Below are 18,671 nucleotides of genomic sequence, written 5' to 3' on the forward strand. Positions count from 1 at the left end.
GTGGATCATATATTTTCACAACTCTAATCTTGAATGTATAATAGAACATCATAATTTTCATTGAAATGCAAGAACAAATACTGAGAAATAATCATATCTCAATTAAAATCTCTTGAAATTTTCGAACCTACTGAAATTTTGTCAAAATTTAACTGAAATAGTGATGAAATACCCTTGGATGAAATTTTGTTTCAATCCAGTCAAGTAACTCTAATTTTGTTTCAGATCATCATGTTTCATCTCAGTAGTAGGCTTAAGAAAATGCAAATTTTACAAAATTTAGTACATTACTGCTAGTCTTTCAACTGCTATGTAAGCTGGAGGCTACCCACAAGTCACCTTTCTCTCTCCCCCTCTTCCTCTTCCCAAAGAGAACAGAGGCTCTGAAAACAGAAGCAAAAAAAAAAGCATCAGACAGCTGAAACACTCAGCATTGAAGGGTGTAACGGCTATATCATTCCAAGATCTTTCCTTTACCTTTATAGACTAGACTAGTCGGTTTTGCAGCTTTAAGTCAAGTAAAATTAAGAACTTGATCTGCATGAATTTTAATGGTTTGGTAAACCGATGGGATGATTATTTAGCAGTTTTGGGCTTCAACCCAAATTCATGGTTTTATGTTTTCATTTCAACCCGATCGATCAACCTCCCCTCAGTTGGCTAAATAAAACTGCTTTCGAGAGTTCAATTCAGGAAAACTTGGGTAGGTGTGAAAATATGTATTGACCCAGCAGAAACTTAACTGTTTGGAAGTTTAAAAAATTCCACATTTGCAGGGGCTGTTAATGAAAATAGTTGATGGGTACCTGGCAAACAGGGGAAAATTAATCAATATGGTTTATGGTTCATGGTTCATTAAGCACCATCACTGAAGTCGCTTCCAACACCATTTTCCTGAACCCTGCTTTGGGAACACTCATATTCACCCATACGATTGTTACTGAGTTGACATCGAGATCAGAAAATCTTATAAAACCTCTATGCTCTTTCATCTGGTCAGTTTTCGTAAGAAAAACCTTTTGGGTGTCAAAGCTCTGATGTTGCAACACTTTCCTTGGTCAACCAAGAGGTCTCATGGCAAGCTGAAACAATTGAAAATAGCACAGCAGCTACACAGAGGAGTACAAAGATTTCCCACCTCCCATGGAGGTAAATTCACCAGCAAATCCAAGGCCTTCATTACTCTCCCACCACCCTCTTCCACTGGTGGAAGGAGAAAAACATATTCGTCTGCCAACTGTAACATTCTTCGCAACGCCTTTAATACGACCAATGAGGAAAATTCTCCATTTACCTTGGCTTGAGGAACTGCTGCAAACTCGGCTAAACATGACCAGATAACCTGTATGAAACATACACACGGGCCATCAACTTGGAGGGGGTCATGTGGTATGGATCTTGATCCTGATCCTGATCCTGATCAAGCCCTCATAATCAATTCAGACATGAATTGGCTAGAAACAAGAAAATAAGGATACCTTTTAGTCATCAAAACAGACACCAATATAGATGAGAATATATACCTCATTTCAAACGTGAAATCAAACAATGAATCCCCAACAGTTCAAGTTACATGACATCTTTACTATGTTTACCATTTAGCATTCAAAGTGATCCCATGCATGATCACATTCCGAAGCACTCTCATATCCACTCTGTCTCCGCCTAAACTTGTAAAACAGTACACTGTATAAACGAAGGCCATGTTACCCAAGTGAATAAACCATTCGCTCCGAGAGTGAGGGGCTTACTAATCTCACATATCTATGCAACTCAAGCTCCAAGCATCTCTTATCAGCAGAATCCAATGCCCGTTGAATATCCTTTCATGCAAGAAATGAGACAAATGTCAGAGTTAGAATAACAACCCACAGACTTAATGATCTCAGTTTAATTCGTTAAAAGGTTCTAGACGACACATTCAATGAGAACAAGTATAACTACTTAGGCAAGCTACAAGAAGCCCAGTTCTTTTCATCAAACTATGGTTTCTTTTTCATTTTTGACTCGTGACTGATGGAACATGTATGATGCAAAGTGCCGGACAGTTAAAAATGCATTATATGATAAACTAAGTTTAGCAGAAACGAGGGCGTTGAGAAGAATGAGTTGCAACATTAGGAAGGATAAAGTAAAGAATTATCATATTAGAATTGGTTTGGGAGTTGGTTAGGCACATGATAGGTTACAAAAGTCATAAGGTGGCACAACCATATTCATTGGATGCCTTTAAATGTCCCAGCATAAAGGAGTCATTTTATCTAGATTAGGAACCAAAAGAGCAAGGTGTAAACCTAAAATAACTTTAGGAGAAGTGGTGAGTAAAAACATGAATGGCTTGAGCCACATATCAAATATGACCTTGAATAGATCTGGTTGAAAGGCAAGGATCCATGTAGCTGACCCCATTTAGTTGGGATAAGGCTGATTCGTAGTAGAAGTTGTAGCATAGTAATAGAACATGTATGACTTGTAATTTTGTGATAGGGAAGTTTTGAAGCAAGGGTAAAAAATAAGCAAGTAATGAACAAGAAATCTATCCAACAGAAAGAGAGCCAATGTTTTGATGACCCTGAATCAGCCATCTCTAGAGGAACTCCATTCTGGATTAAACTTCAATGAATCAAAAGTCACTGAAAAGAAGGAAATCAAAATAGGGGGATACCATGTGGTGCAAGTGCACTGAGATAAGCTTCTAGTATGGTCATCCTACTGTTCTAAGAAAAACCCTACTACAATCAGTAAGGTTACAGAAACAGTAACTGATTTTTCCCAGTTACAGGCATCATCATGTAGGACATATGACAGATATGGATACCTTGAATCTCAGACGTGACCCCTTCAACCCTAACAGAACATTGCTGAGGTCAGCATCTTTCAGTTCATCATCTGAAGTCAGTTCATTTTCTTCAGGGTCTGTGTCATTATCAGCGCCATCAAATGCAGGTTCAGCCATTGCTACATCTTCATCACTGCCAATGTCACTCTGGTTTTCTTTATCAAGATCTGGATGTAGTTCAACAGAATTCTCTGGGAGAAGATGCCGAAACCCATTATTTTGTGTAGTATCAATATCTGACAACACAACGTATGGCTTTTTATCAAGTAATGGTCTTGCAACATCAAATGGAACCCACCTGCACAACATATTCGAGTTTCCGTCACAAACACCTGTACAAATATTATACTACTCAAGACTACATAGTTGTCTAAGAAGAAATAGTTTCTTATCGGAACTTCTAGAAAGGATACCATGCCTTTGCACTGTCCTTTCACATGATCAATAATTTCATTTGTTGAAAATATAAAGATAATACTATTGAAGATCACCAAACTACATTAATTGTAGACTTCCGATTCCTTAGTCATAGAAAAGGCCAATGCATACTCACTATTTTGGATGGCATGTCCACAATTCACAAGAGAGGGACATGCATATTATACAATCACTTGGCCACAGCCTCAATACACTTCTTTTAAGAGTGAAATCTTGCTGATAGAACGAAGATGTAAAACAAAAATGTAGTCTCGCAATTCCTTTCAAATTGTGTATATTATTGGGACATTAGTCGCCTAATTTTAAGTGCCAGTGACAGCTGGTAAGTATTTTCTTGGAACTTACTGGTAGCGCAGAGGGCAAAGAAGCTCTGATGGACGATATCCTGCCTTGTATCTCATCTTGTTGCATGAATGAATATAATAGCCAAGATAATAATATTGAAGGTTAGGACAATAACGCTGATTCTCGTTTACCCAACCTATTTCTTGTAAGGCTGAGTATTTACCTAATGATAGAAAGGCAAGATCAGGGTCCCAGAATAAATATTTACTTGATAGACACCTTGGAAGGATATCCACTACACCAACTGCAACAAGGCGCCCATCAATAACATATTGTTGATGGAAAGAGCCAAACCCACAAGGTGGAACTGTACCATCACTAGACGGTGGAACAAATATCAAGGGAGAATCAACCAGAAACCTTCTGTATGAACTTTCGATGAGTTGATCAGGTGAATCTTTATGAACTTCAATTTGATATCTTCTGTACAAAGCATATTCTTCCGGATCGAAACTAGACCTTTTCATTCTGATCTCAATCTTCCGTCTTGGCTGGGGGCATTCCCTGTTTTTCTCTGTACAACTACGTTTACTTCCACCGACTCTAGGTGATTGGCCAATGGCATTATCCACCACAGCCTCCTCACTGAAAGAAGCTTGCCTTGTACCAGAATAAAAGTTAAGGTGTCCATTGCAAGCTTTGATTGACAAACCACAAAATTCTCCAAGTTGATTTAAAGAGCATGCCAGCTTTTCTGCAATAGTTTTTGGTGAAATGTCATCAGTACATCCATTTTGGTATTTGCTATTTCTCATTGGTCCTGATTCATTATCTTTCTCGACTGGTATAGACCGCTTCAAGGTTGCTGCTATCTGAAACGAAATGTTGCTAGTGTACAACAAATTTTCAGAACCTTCAATCACCTTCTTTTTGACTTCTGTGACCTTTTTGATAGAAGCCTTAGGTAGTTGAATATCAGAAGGAAAATCCCCACCCAGCATGCATGCACGCACCACATTATCAATTTGGTCTGCCAAAAATTGCATGTACTGTTCTTCTTTACCATTCTCCTTGAAATTACTTGCAGAAGATGTCTTGGTTATATAACTTGAAGCTTCATCACTGCCCAAGCTGCATGAAGCCTTGGCAGTATTTTTCTCATCTATCAATACAGGTCTTTTCAGATCTAATGTGCCATCAAGAAACCTAGACATTTATTTAAAACCTTATCAAAAACTAAAATTGAAAAAAAATAAAAATAAAAACAATTGAAGAAAAGAAAGAGAAGCAGCATTAAATATAATTATCACAATTTAACATCACATGAGTGTTGCAAAACCAAAGTTTTCACTTCCCGCCCACGAAATCTATTGCATTGAAAATCAATTCAATGCTAATGGCATAATCATATACTAGCAAACTGTGGAACAAGACCCCCGGCTCAGAATCTCAGATAGCCTATGGGCCCACCCATGTGTATAATAACTAAAGTAATGGAAAAGCTGATTCCAAAGTATACAAGGGAACTGTCAGTTTGTAATTTTCAGACAAGTCACCCCTCAACAGCAAAGGTAACAGAAAAGGGGACAAAAAAGAAATTCAATTGAAAGGGACCAGGACAATTCTGGAGTTTAATATAGAAATAGGTCAGGGCAGAAATAAAACTGAGGAATCAAGGGTTTCAGCTAATATTGGAAGAATAAGGTCTTACATAGGAATGAAAAGGTCTCTGTCTTCTTCCTCAAGATAATCTTCCTAAGAAGAATAACCCACACCCCAGTTCAAGGAAAAAGAGTTCACTCTATATGATCCCAATGCAAGCAAAATTCTAGGTCTCCCAAATCCCAACACTTTCACTGGCTAGGCACAAGAGTTCCAAAGAAAATGAATTGAAGTAATACTTCATTCTGCAATCCCAGGTTCAGAAACCCAGTTTTGGGATGTTTAAGGGCCCAACAGGTACCTAAATTATATGTAATGGGAGTGGCAAACAGGAAACTAACCAGACTTTTCAACAGGCCACACTGGGTGCACGAAAGGAGGGAATAAGATACGGGTCACATAGTAGTGGCCTAGTGGGCAATGGAAACTATGAGAATAAGATCAAGAAATAACAGTGAAGGGCTGCTAGATTGGCACAAATAACACCACCGTAGAAACAATTCAAAAGAACTGAAATAGAATAGAAACAAAATAATAGTGAAAAAAAGGGACCAGAAGAGGATTGAGAAAGAACACACCTGAGATGAGTTGAAGAAAAATGAAGTAGAAGCAGTTATCAACTATCGCACCAGAGTAAAGAAGAACCTCTAACTCTAAACTCAGACTTCAATGTTCTCATTCTATATTTCCATCAGTCTACATGCATATATAAAGCAATTTTCAAACAAAATAGTAGAAAACTACTCTATTTAGGAAACTAAAAACTTGTCTCAAACAGGAAATTAGATACTCTCTTATGTATCTGACTCTGTCTAAACCTCGTATACAAAAAACAAGTACTTCGAAGTTAAAAAGAAAATTCGTTATCATGGCTTGGCTTGGGTTCAAATTTGGTTCAGTAATAAACCTAACTATTTCCTTCGTGTATGAAGAGCATCATATGCTAGTATTAGCAGTCTCTACAGTAATTCTTAAGAAGTAACAAAATTTTAGGGAAAAAGGCCCACTGAGGGATATGGTCACAAGACTCGCAACATTGATTTCAATATAGATCTCCTGGTTGCACAAGGCAGAAAATGTGTAAATTGGTAGACTATAAAAAGCATCTAACCAACAGGAAAACAACAAACATCTAAACTAAATGACCACAGAATTTTCATTTGATTATCTGAAACACTTAAAATAACAGGTGGGGTGTAGAAGTGGAACAGAGTTTACTACCATAATAAGTAAAGGAGGTTACATTACGAGGTTAAAAGAAGTGTATAAACCAAGGTACCTCTGCATTCTTCTAGATGTCCTGCGGAGCTCTTTTGTAGGAACAAAGTCACCTGTTTTCAGACGGATAGTATAGGAGGGGCAGCATGTCCTTTCCATCTCAGGTTTGTACAAAAAACAACCAGATCTTCTCCAGCCTCGATCAAGAAGATCTGCCAAATATCATATAAAAGCAGAGAATGCAAATTATGGGAAATGATAAGAATCATCATACTACAAAGCAAAGCATATGAAATCTTTCTTGTATTTTTTCTTTTCTGAACTTTTAGCCTTTTTCCATTTGTAAACTGAAGCCCAGATGAACGAGAACAGCCTTTTCATAGCTAGTCAAAAGTCCAAACAAACTTAAGGGTTAGGTTCAAGCCAACAGATGGCAACCAGCGCCAAAATTCCTCGAAACCTTTTCAAATGAGTCTAAATAACTTGGGAAAAACTAAATCACTTGTGCAACCCAGAGAAGCACTACAGAAAGTCAGTGAACTAGCCAAGTAATAACTGTGAGAATTACACAAGATTAGAATATCTTCCAATTAGTTTCCAGTTTGATTTCACCGTCTCAAATTCTCAAGCTAGCATGCTTAATTGGAATCTGACTCAACCTTGCCCCCTCCCCCTCCTCAACAAGAAAAACTAAAACCTCAATTTTCAACAGACCACCTTGGAGAGGTGACATAATGAAGATCCAAGTCATCTAAAAGCAAGACATTTAGCAGACAGCAATATTGTTTTTACTCTTTGGGAGGATGTTTCTAAAGAAAATCTTTGCGAAAAACAAGATCACTTCACTTTTACTTATCATCAGGGGGGGGGGGGGGTAGGGAGGAATAGGAGAATCCATTACTTCTATATCTTCAAGTCTGGTTCCAGTTTTTTAACATTAATAGAATAGTTCTTTCTATTTACGGCAAAATGTAAGAGATAATGTACTAATGACTGGGGAAAAAGAAAAGAAAAAAAAAAGGGTACACCAATGATGCCGTTCCATTGTAACCACATTACTAACACCTCTAATACATTGTATTTCGCAATAAATTCTTTGGTGTATCCACTTGTTTTTTATGAAACAAATTATTTCCAAGGAAATTTGGTCAAAATTTAAATTTCCATTGTTTGAAAAATATAGTGGAAAGAGGTTGTGGAGTGTGCTGCCACCGACATATTCCACTGAAACAAAAGGATAATTTTATAAGAAGACAAGTTTTATAGGTGGAAAAAAGATTAGTAATGGTAAATGGAACCAACTGTCCTGCCAAAAACATTACAAATTAATGAGGTACGGACAAGTGATTGAACAAGGAAAGGAGAAGATGAAGGGGAGAGAGAGGAAACCAGAAATAAGCAGAGTTTCAGGGGAAGAAAGAGAAGAAATCTGAGATGAAGAAGAAGCAGAGGAGGGGGCAAGGGCAGAAGAGTGCACATGCATGCATCAACTCAACCTTTAATTCATTCTTTTCTACTCCATGCTCAGTAGGCTGATTACAAGCAATTAAATAATATAAGAGACACACTTCAATAAACTAGAACTCTTGACAACTTAAACTAAACTAAAACCAAAACATACCCTACCCAAATTAAAAATCTGCTCACAGAATTATCGCAATAAAATAATAATAAAATATCATATGATGCCCAAATATTAATTGGACCCACCATCTCCATCTGGATAGCCAGGTGAGTTTGGATCAGTCCAAGGCTGTGCAGCTGTGCTGCATCACATTACATAAAATGAGAACAGTTGAGGATGGACAACCATAAAGACCATATCAGATAGAATCAGAATAGATATGACTAGTACCATCAATGGAAAAATCAATTGAAACTCAGCAGTAGGCGAGGATCATTTGTGTGATGCTGTCATGCTGAAGACAGATGATGGGTGTTAAGGAGCTGATCCTGTTCAGTTGATGAAGATCCTAGTCCTTTTAGGTGATGGTTAAGGAGTTATTCCTGTTCAGACTGTGAAGAAGTTTGTTCTATTAGTTAATGCAGCACCATCAAGATTCATTCTTAATTCATCATCCAGTATAATGTACCAAATGTTAGATTAGTAGAAGATAGGAAACTGAAGATTCCCAAATGTACTATTTAAAAAGGGATCTCAGTAAGAAACTGGTGAATTTCATAACTTCCCTCCCAAATCACTCCATATGCAACCACAACTTTTCTTGCTGGACCAACCTGAAGCCAGTTAAAAATGTCCAAATGCAAGTCTTTGATTCCATGCATTCCTAAACTCATTTGGTTTTGAATTCACAAGTTAGTGGATCTCCATGAAATATTGTCCCAACCATCAGTGAATCACGTTCAAATTAGAGACAAAAGCATTTTGACAATAAAACTCCAATCATAGATAAAGATTTCAGAAAATTAGGTTAAGTAATATAATCTATTAAAAGAGAGTAGACTAAATAAACAATTTAGGAAGAAGATAAGACCCAGAAAAATATATATATATATATATATATATATATATATATATATATATATATATATATATATATATATATATATATATATATATTGATCAGAGAGCATTTTGATGTCACTACGATAAAAATCTAATGACTAAGCGACGTTGGGTTTGATGAGTTTCTTTATGGATCAGTTATACTCTTCTTTCTTATTTATATTCAAATGCAACAGCAATAGTAGAATAAACATCTTATTGCCTGTACATATAGAGCATAAATAGAAACTCTTTTTTTGATAATACAAATGCAATAACTCACAGCTTTAATTCACCCGGGGGAAAAAAATTGAAGCCTTAAAATACCAACCTTGGTAGTCATTAATAGTAATGCTATGGGCCCATAAACCTGAAAATTTTTCAAACAGAAAGAACAAATAAGTGGAAAAAAAGAAAAAGAGCCAAATGAAAAAAGTAAATATTTGATCCTAAGTCAAGGTGATTAAAGTCTATCTGCAATATATAAATAGAACAAAATTAGAGATAAGGAAGTCCTATCAGATCTCAAATGCCCATCCTCTAGTGTCCTAGTGGACAATGAAATGTGAAATGTTGCACCTGTTTAGTTAGCATCCTGCATCCTTTCAGTCAAATAGAACACACACCCCCCCCCCCCCAAAAAAAAAAAAAAAAAAAAAAAGAAAGAAAGAAAGAAAGAATATCCATTATCTATTTAACTAGCAATCGTGATAGTTATTCATTGATGGAAAACAAATATGGGACAGCCAAAGATAGGAAGGAGGACTATCTTTGCAGGAGAAAGGGCGTATGGTGGACATTGATGCAAGGTCACCTAAACCTAGTTAGAAAAAGAATACTGGTGGTAGGTACAAATAGTTGGGAAAAATAGATCATAACTTGACAGAAATTTAGCAAAAGAGTTGAATCTCATTCATCTAGCTAATCATGAGTGATTGGGTTCAGGCTTACTAAGGTTGTTTATCTGACCATTAACACACTTATTTAGCTGCTGCATCATAAGACCAATCCATCAAAGTAGCTAAGTCAATGCATCAAGGGAAGTTCAATATTTAATTGATTTGAGTCAAGAGCTATGTGAATGACAAGGTATATTATCGCATTTATCAAAAACTAATAGGGCAGGAACTTAACCAGGGAGGAAGAGACAGAGGAAGGCAAATAGAGATTATCCACAATATGACAGTAAATGGACATGGAACAACTACAGAAATACAACAACAAACTCAGCCTTGTACCAACTTAATAGGGTAGGCTACCTGGACCTAAACATGTAATAGAAGGGGAAATTGAGTTTTGACAAGAAAAATGAAAAGAAAAAGAATGGGACAGAGAGAGATGGGAAAAAAGAGGTGAGAGGATAGAGAAGAGGAACAGAAGATAAGATTATCACAATCAACTAGGGCCAATCACAGCTGTTACATCTCTCAACAGCTTCTCAGAAACTTCACATTAATTTTCAGCATTGAATTTGCACAAAACTGATTAGAGTATTTTAGGCAACATTGAGAGCTAGAGATGATAGAAATGCAGACATAAAGTCAATAGACTATCTTATACAAGTTGGGACTCCATCAGTTCATCTTTCGGATGAGGATCTAAAGATGCAACCCCACGAAATCACCAATTAGTTGTACTGTAACTAGAGATGCCCAGCGAAGACCTTTGACAAATGACAACTAATGTGTATTGTGCTCTTATCAGAAAAGAAATGTAAGAAACACTCTGATGCAGCACAATTTGTCGGCAAAACAGAAAAAATATAAGACATCCCCGTAAAGTAAAACATAAGATCTTCAACATGTCTCAAATGACGCCTCTGTACAAGCAAGTCGGGATTAGTAATTGGAAGAATAGCTATCAAGTACAACTGTTCATCTGGTTAAAATTATAGAGTTACCCACAAACCGAATTTGCAGTACGAGAACTCAATTAGAGGCCAGGATCAAATTCCATACATCGGTGAATCATGTTCAGGGATACACTTATGCTCAGATTCAATTGCAAATACAGATATATTATTAAACAGATCATAACATAATTTCTTGACAGAAAGTGAAAATATAGTTAGTTCCCCACCACGCATTGAACTTAGGTAACAATCATGAAATTCGAAAAGAAATGAACCAAAAATAATCTCCCTATTGATTTTCAGATACCATCGAAATCCTAGAGCAATAGCATATAAACAAGTGAAACCCAGTTCAAATTCGCAATCAAATGAACAAAATCAGGTTCTGATCAATCAGCCGATCAAAAAGGGAATAGTATGAGCTGGTACCGTGAGAAACACTGGTTCGTCCACCAGATTTGCAATAACCGCAAGAACTCCTACACTTGCCAACATCAGCAACGATACTTTCACCTATATTGCTGCTTCGGCTTCCACCGGCACTACTGCTGGCCTCGTTGTTCCTCGCCATTTTCAGGCCTTTATTCGAATGCTCACCAGCACTCAATGTTAATAAAAGAAGACTTCCGTATTGGATTTGATGAATTTAATTGCCCGAGAAAAAAAGAAGAGCTGCTGATCGCTCTCCGTGGTCTCGCTTCGGTTATAGTGTCTCAGAGAAAGTTGAGAATCGTCAACCAACACAACGACGACAAAACGCTTATGCGAAAAATCTCAAGAAAATAAATAAACGCAATACGCTGAGCAGAAATTAGATTTTGCAGCAAAACGTAGGCTTTATCGTAATTCTCTTTCTTCTTTGATCGATATTCTAAATCTAAACACTGTCTAAACGAGTAAACTGTAAACGTCACCGTTAAGTGAAGTGACTATGATACCCTTACCTTTCTCCTTCTCTAATGTTAAATACCTATCATACCCTTTCATTAAAAGAACACAAGAACCTTTTCCCTCGGTGGAACCAAATAGCCTAGAATACCGGCGGTAATTTGTTTAATTATATCATAAGAAGAGATAAAATGTTTAATTTGAATTTTTTGAGGTAATATCAGTTGAAAGTGTTTTCTCTTTTTTTTTTCTTTCTGATTTCTGATAAAGAAGGAAAAAAAATAAAATATAAAAAATAAACTTAAATCAAGTCATCCAGAGTTCATATTTGCTGATGTTCTTCGATTACAACCGGAGTTTATAACCTGTTTGTGGTTCTAAGAGTATCAGATTGAGAAGAAAACATACAATCCTGGGATAATTACAAAAAGTTAACAAGATCTTTAGACTTCAGACATAGTCTAAGATGCATTTAGTAGAAGAGATACTAGATGAAGAAGAGGCCATATATGCCTGGGAACCAGAAGATAGAGATCCCAATCTGGGAAGTTAGAAACCACAAAACAGAGGGGGGGGGGGGAATTTGGTGCTGCCTCCACCTGTTGCTGGTAACTCGTTACTCCCATTTGAATCTTCAAACATCTTCCATGTACAAGTCCAAAAATCCATCCACTAAGGAGTCAGTTTCCAGTCGAAAGTCCTGCAATTACAATGGCATAAGACCTGGATTAGATTGAACATCTTTAACTGCTTGTTCGATCTGTGACACCCAAAAGAAAATAGACTTGATGGGATTAGTTGGATTGGGAGTAATGTGTTCCAGTGGAACCTGATTACATGTAATCCAAACAAGATGATAAGTTATGAAGACAGCATTAAAAAACCCAAGAGTTATGATGTTCCAATTATGCTGCCTACACAATTTTAGACAAAAATCCATGACAGAGTTTTTTTTTTGGTCAACCTCCATGACAGAGTTCATCCAGAGCAAATGGACATTCAACCCGAGAGGACCAGCCACACTGCTGCACCCAACTGCATCCAAGAAATAGATGAAAACCCACTATTTTGACAAAAACTAACACTGGTTACTCATCCATTTTCCCAAAAATGGAGGCAACCAGTAGACCTTCATACAATAATATCCAAAAAAAACACCTTCAACCAAAACAGGGAGAAAAAAAAAGAGAGAGGATCCTTTACAAGGACAAGCAAGGACTGGGTTGAAGAGAAAGAGCATACTCTTTAAAAAAATTGTGGGCATAGATGTGCTAACAATGTTCCTCTTCTCTAACCTGGCTTGTAGTGCTATCTCCTCTAGTGCTAAGGGTTATGCAACTGATAATGTGCTTCTTTTGTGTTTCAATTGCAAAAAAGTTGAACTCAAATCAACAGTGGAAACCCTTAGCATGGTTATTGCTGGAGATGACAACTCCACTGAAACTAAGTGGAAAAAGTTGAGGCACAGCAGTAATCTAAAACATTCTGATGACAAAATTTTCACCCGTTCTCATGGCCATTGCAGCAGACCATATGCTGATCAACCACAGCATCGTTACAGTGGAAGACACAGTAGGATGCTAGCCGCTCAAGCTGAGCAGTCTCTTTATTCAATAGCAACACAAAAGAAGAACTTTCAAATATAACACAGAACTGTGTGCTTACTTGTCTATCATATCTGCATCCAATAAAAGGTGGTAATTGTGTGGTCATCAATGACTTTGAATCTGTGACCTATAGACTCCTCCACTAGCTCGACTTGTAAGGGAAGGTCGCATTGTAACAATGGCAGATTCATTAGCTCCAGCCCCTAAGGCAGCTCTTCCAGCTTCCAAAAACCTTGCCACTGCATCCTCAGCATACCGGTTGGCTTCAGCTACTGTCATGCTTTTTCCAATGTCTGGGTAACCATTCAAAACGTGGTCACCATTGAGCTGGGATGCAAGTTGAATCAACTCCAACTGGAACTCTGAAAGGCTCTTGTCCTCCTTCGGTCCCCCAGGCCTCAATGAAATCTTTACTTCTGGCAACTTTTCTGCAAAATAATATTACATTTCAGGGGAACTCGAAACGATTACTCAAAAATGAATCAGGGGTACTCAGAAACGATTCCTCCAAAGTGAAGAAGACAATAAAAAGGGCCTTGCCCCCTCAAGACTCCAACACCAAGTATGCACCCACGATTTGCATCAGCTGGATGACTGGCTATAGACTTAAAAGAATATTTTACAGACCAAACCATTGACCACCCAAAAGAAAGTCAATGATTTCATGTCTCAAATTGGTGACTCCTGTAGCAAACTAGAGAATAATATGTTTCAATTCTCAGTAAGAGCTCAAAATGAATGACTCCAAGCACAATCATCCAGTAAAAAACTACAGCCAGAGTCAGGTGTCTAGAGAGGCAAGAATTGATACATTATACCATCCCTCCATCCGAAGCATGTTTATTACCATGAATGAATGCAAAAGAATTAATTCCCACAAACAATTAAGGATATGCAATTTATTTTTAGTAATAACGAAGGAATAGACACAAACCTGGACAATCATCTCGTGGACTGTCACGGAGATGGAAATAATTCTCGAAAGTCCCAGCCCATGCATCTCTTTTTGTCAGGAAATTGGATTTCAGATCGAAGAGCTTCTTTACAGTTGCAGGGATAGAAGAATGTTCAAACTGTGAATATTGGGTTGGCCCACTGGGCTCATGGATAACTGTACCAGATACTCAAGAATCAATCCACAGACAAGAAAAGGACAGAAAGCAAGAACCAATCAACCAAATAATAAAAGAACATTGAAAGACAAAAGAGTCATCAAACAATTTATCAACCAAAACCCGGTTTAACATAAGCCAAAAATCCTGGCTAGTAGGATACACCAATTCATGATGCAATAGCAATATCTTGGCTGGACCGGCATGAGTAAATCTGGAAACCCAGACTGCAACAAATGGGTCTCAAAGGGATTAATGGTCACAGGGGTTGGTACGGTTAATTTTTGCACTTATATTCGTCATTTAATATTTTTAAATTTTTGTCCGTTTAGCAAGTCCATAGACAATAGGTAAAGAATTTGTATCAAACTCTACCGTTGTTTTGGAGTTGCCTCAGATTCCTTTATGTTTTAACAGCACTAAATATGCAAGGCCTTCCAATGATTGAAGATAGAATACAATGGTAATATAGAAGTTGAGATTGGTTCCCCAAGATGTGTGTGCGTGTGTATGTGTGAGAGAGAGAAAGAGAAGGGGGGGGGGGATCTGGATAATATCCAACTCCCTGTCTCTCAACTCCTCCCAACCTTAGGCAGGTCTGTCAGTTCCCCCTATGTGAGGTTGGGTGGAGTTCGGTGTTAGGAACCCACGAATTGAATACGAAAATTAATAAGATTTAATTACCAATAAGCAAGAACAAACTCAGTGACAGATAAACCTGGTTACAATAGTGCCAGTCACTCCCACAGCAAATACTGCCCTCAGCCAGAGAATGCCCAAAACCACTCACAAAACATCTGATGCCTCCTGACCACTCCCCCCTATTTATAACTCAAAAACCAGCAGGTGGCCATGGCAATTCCTTCTCTCTCCTCCGCGTCATGATCCTAGGGCCCTAACTTAGGCTGGGCAGGGAGTTGGAGAGAATCCTCATCTGTTTGTGCCATTACCTCATTTCCCTTCTTACTTTTCTTTGAACAGGGTTAACCAAACAACCAACAAAAGTTGATGTAAGTGTGGCATGATTGGAAAGGTAAAGTGGGAGATGCTGTGCCAGAATGGTTATCGCAAAATCCCAACCCATGCTACTAAGAAGATCTCACCATTAAGACATGCTAGACACTATATGCAACACTAGGGAGGGAGTGAAGGACCTGCAGCTTATGAGTTGATGAATGCCTTTCTACTTTAGTAGAGTAAGGAGCCAGAGAAGTACATAGATACCCTCAAGGAGACACAGTCAGATTCAGGAGAGTTTCTGATGTGTGATGAGTGATGACTGAACTGGACCCACAAGACATTCCATTATCAAACTTTTGGATTGTGATGGGAAGACTAAGGTTTTCTTGATGTATCCAAGGAGTTACTGAACTTGCCAAGATTTCAGGAGATATCCCACCTTTTCAAGATAGTAGAGACAAAATATTGGTCAAAATGCAACATTACCCTGACTCAGTTAGGCCAAGATCTTGGACCCAGATCTTTGGTACAACCAAAATTTCAACACTGCCCAGCTATAAAAGACACCTAACCTGATCAAGTTGACATATCTCAAAATATGTCCAATTGATAGGGGTTGTATACAAAAAAAAACTTTTATATTTCTTAAAATGGTTCATGAAAGGACTCATAACCACTCTCTTGTACTGACTAAGAGCCTCAAAACAGAACTCTGAAAGCCTACTAACTATCCTAAACTAACTCAAATGTTTTAACTTAGGAAACCAAGAGTCACTACTGGTAATCCTGTACCCAGAAATGGACTCCCATATGTAGGGCAAAAAAATTAGGCAAAAACCCAGGCAAATAGAAGGCCAGCCTATAATATAACCCAAAAGCTTGTCTTTCATCCACCAGACCACCACCAACATCTCTTGCACTTATACCTCCATATAGGATCATATTTATCCAACTAGTCCAATGCAACTGCACTGGATAAATGACCAATAATGCATGCCATAATTCTTTTTCTTTACTACTTGCTTCTTTGCTTTCTCTTCCCCATTATTTCAATGAGAATAATAACAGGCTATAATTCAGACTGTGTAAATAATTATTTTCTTTCCTACTTGCTTCTTTTGCTTTTTCTTCCCCATTATTTCAATGAAAATAATAATAGGCTACAATTCAGACTTGGCAAATGAGAAACCTAACACAACCATACTCTTTTGTAACAATCAATATTATGGAAACCGAACGTCAATCACAACTTTGCCAGTTAATCCAAAACAAGATAGAAACAACAACTATCTAAGAAATAAAAAATGAGGAAAGAAAATAAACAATAAAGCACACCCATCACGCCAAAACAGGGCTGGTCTTCCTGTTACCCATCAATTCAAAACAGTCAACATTATTAACTCAATACAAAATGGAAAAGCTCATGATTTGATGAATTAATAGACTATTGCTGCAAAATTTATTGATTTCAGAATGAATTATGCATCAGAGATCAAAATTTAAGGTAATTAAAAGAGCAACATCATCAGTTAACGAAAACACATAAGCCAAAAACTACGGAAAAAACATGAAGCAGAAACTGACCCATTCCCTTATCAATCCAAGGTGAGATTAGTATCGTTGGTACACGAACACCCAGCCTATTGAACCTGAAGTAAAATGGGTCAGGCCCAAGGATCCCATCAGGACTGGGGACACCAGTAACCGGCGTAGGCACATGATCATAGAAGCCACCATGCTCGTCATAAGTGATCAACAGAGCCAATTCATTCCACTGGGGACTTTTCCTCAGCGTCTCATAAACCTCCTTCACGAACTTCTGCCCCAGTGCAACGTCATGGGATGGATGATCATCGTTAGCAGGGAAAAAGTTCACATCAAAGTACCTCTGTTCCAACACCACATAATTGGGAAGCCTACCCAACCTGGCATGTAATTTGAACTTCAAGTTGTAATCGTGGAACTTAACTACGTGCTTAAGTTTCCTCAAGCTCTTGAAGAAGAGCGTTGCAGGGATATTCTGGTAATAAATCCCAAAACTAAGCCCATTCTCTTCCAACGAGTCGAAAATAGTCTTCTGAGGGAAACCATGGATCAGGTCCTTCCTTACATTGCTCTGGCATCCATGAGAAGTGGCCGAGTGGACATAAAACCGATTCGGCTGTGTGGAAGTAGGTACAGAAGCGAACCACCGATCGAACACCGCAAACTCGTTGGCCAAAGCGGTGGTAACCGGCACAAGCTCGGGCTTGAAACCACTCATAACCGTTCTGGGCATGTCTTGGCCCATACTGGCTGCTTGTTGAGCAAAGCCATTCATGGGAGCAGGGTTGACGGAGGTGTTCTCCGACCCGAAAATCTGCTCTCGAATTGCTTGGAACGAGTGACCGGGGTCGGAATCGACGAAGAGAGCATCATCAGAGACGAAAATTTCCGGCGAACTAGGATCACTGACGGAGAGACGATTCGACTCTTTACCGGTGAGACCATCGATTTCCGGCCGAGCAGATTTCAGCCAGCCTAATATGTGATCGAAGGAGCGATTTTCCATGACTAGAACCACTAGGGTTTTGATAGGGCCTTTGATTTTTTTCTTCCGGTGGAGGTTTTGGAAACTGTGGGATTCAGAGAAAACCAGTAGGTGGAGGAGGAAGAGTGTAACAAGTACACGTCGACGGCCGAACATCTTGGCCGGTAAGGAGAGATAACTCATTCGCCGGCGAAAGAAAACCAGAGAATCCAAGAAAGATTAAGCTCCCTTATCTACTCGCAAAGAAGAATTTAGCTTCTTGCTGTTGTGTCACGGAAAGCTTCAAAAGAATCAGCGCGGAAGGGCAACGGTAGAGTAAAACCAACGCCTTTGGTTTGTTTATTTGTTTTTTATTATTTTTTTAAATTGGTGATTTTATATGTTGGGATAAAGTCCATTTCTGCAAATATACGTTGGTGATTTAAGTTGCTCATAGGGTTTTTCCTTTAAGGACATTTTTTTTATTTTTTTTAAATTTAATTTATTTATATCAGTACTTATTTGCAATTTTTTTAATAATAAAAAGTGTTATTGATATATTTTTTTATAGTGAATTTGATTAATAAATTAGATAATTTAGAAACTAATATTTATTTTATCGATAACTTAGAGGATAATGCTAAAAATTTGCTTTTTATTTTTAACATCAAATAACTCAAGGGTGGTCTTTTTGTAGGTAACTTAGAGCATGCATTGAAAATTACCCTTTTTTCACCACAACAATCGTGGGAGGTGTTTATGGATAAAAAAAAATAAATAAACAAACAAAAAAAA

At 37.9% G+C, this 18,671-nt stretch overlaps 2 protein-coding genes across 5 annotated transcripts; both read right to left on the bottom strand.

Annotated features, from left to right (window-relative positions):
* Positions 1-445: 445 nt before the first annotated feature.
* Positions 446-11,897, bottom strand: LOC149028225 (arginyl-tRNA--protein transferase 2-like). 4 transcript variants are annotated; one of them, XM_089169480.1, is made up of 8 exons: positions 11,230-11,281; positions 9,280-9,318; positions 8,298-8,458; positions 8,153-8,208; positions 6,504-6,654; positions 3,623-4,768; positions 2,819-3,137; positions 446-1,823 (listed from the first exon to the last, which is right to left on the bottom strand). In XM_089169480.1, the coding sequence occupies exons 5-8, from the start codon at positions 6,599-6,601 to the stop codon at positions 1,707-1,709; spliced, it is 1,680 nt and encodes a 559-aa protein (XP_089025606.1). In that variant the 5' UTR covers positions 6,602-6,654; positions 8,153-8,208; positions 8,298-8,458; positions 9,280-9,318; positions 11,230-11,281; the 3' UTR covers positions 446-1,706. The 4 variants fall into 4 exon arrangements, with proteins under 4 accessions (XP_089025606.1, XP_089025598.1, XP_089025615.1 ...); XM_089169472.1 differs by having other exon boundaries at positions 8,298-8,680; positions 11,230-11,256; XM_089169489.1 differs by lacking the exon at positions 8,153-8,208 and having other exon boundaries at positions 8,298-8,680; positions 11,230-11,256.
* A 105-nt stretch (positions 11,898-12,002) lies between these two features.
* LOC149028226 (non-specific phospholipase C1-like) lies at positions 12,003-18,216 on the bottom strand. Its single transcript, XM_089169499.1, has 4 exons — positions 16,952-18,216; positions 14,230-14,406; positions 13,354-13,723; positions 12,003-12,388 (listed from the first exon to the last, which is right to left on the bottom strand). The coding sequence occupies exons 1-3, from the start codon at positions 18,078-18,080 to the stop codon at positions 13,401-13,403; spliced, it is 1,629 nt and encodes a 542-aa protein (XP_089025625.1). The 5' UTR covers positions 18,081-18,216; the 3' UTR covers positions 12,003-12,388; positions 13,354-13,400.
* Positions 18,217-18,671: the final 455 nt, after the last annotated feature.

The sequence above is a fragment of the Hakea prostrata genome, chromosome 1, assembly GCF_041222555.1.
Source record: "Hakea prostrata isolate BN-2017 chromosome 1, UWA_Hpros_2, whole genome shotgun sequence".
In the NCBI taxonomy this organism is placed as follows: Eukaryota; Viridiplantae; Streptophyta; class Magnoliopsida; order Proteales; family Proteaceae; genus Hakea; species Hakea prostrata.

What these genes read in the sequence shown, in the direction of transcription:
- LOC149028225 (XM_089169463.1), bottom strand. Translation starts at nt 11,371, where the DNA reads ATGGCGAGGAACAACGAGGCCAGCAGTAGTGCCGGTGGAAGCCGAAGC. An exon ending in ACGAACCAGTGTTTCTCACG is followed by an intron (nt 9,319 to 11,229) that starts GTACCAGCTCAT and finishes AAAAATTTTCAG; the next exon opens with GTTTATGGGCCCATAGCATT. An exon ending in TACTATTAATGACTACCAAG is followed by an intron (nt 6,655 to 9,279) that starts GTTGGTATTTTA and finishes GATATTTGGCAG; the next exon opens with ATCTTCTTGATCGAGGCTGG.
- LOC149028226 (XM_089169499.1), bottom strand. Translation starts at nt 18,080, where the DNA reads ATGAGTTATCTCTCCTTACCGGCCAAGATGTTCGGCCGTCGACGTGTA. An exon ending in TTGGATTGATAAGGGAATGG is followed by an intron (nt 14,407 to 16,951) that starts GTCAGTTTCTGC and finishes TATCTGGTACAG; the next exon opens with TTATCCATGAGCCCAGTGGG. An exon ending in TCCACGAGATGATTGTCCAG is followed by an intron (nt 13,724 to 14,229) that starts GTTTGTGTCTAT and finishes ATTATTTTGCAG; the next exon opens with AAAAGTTGCCAGAAGTAAAG.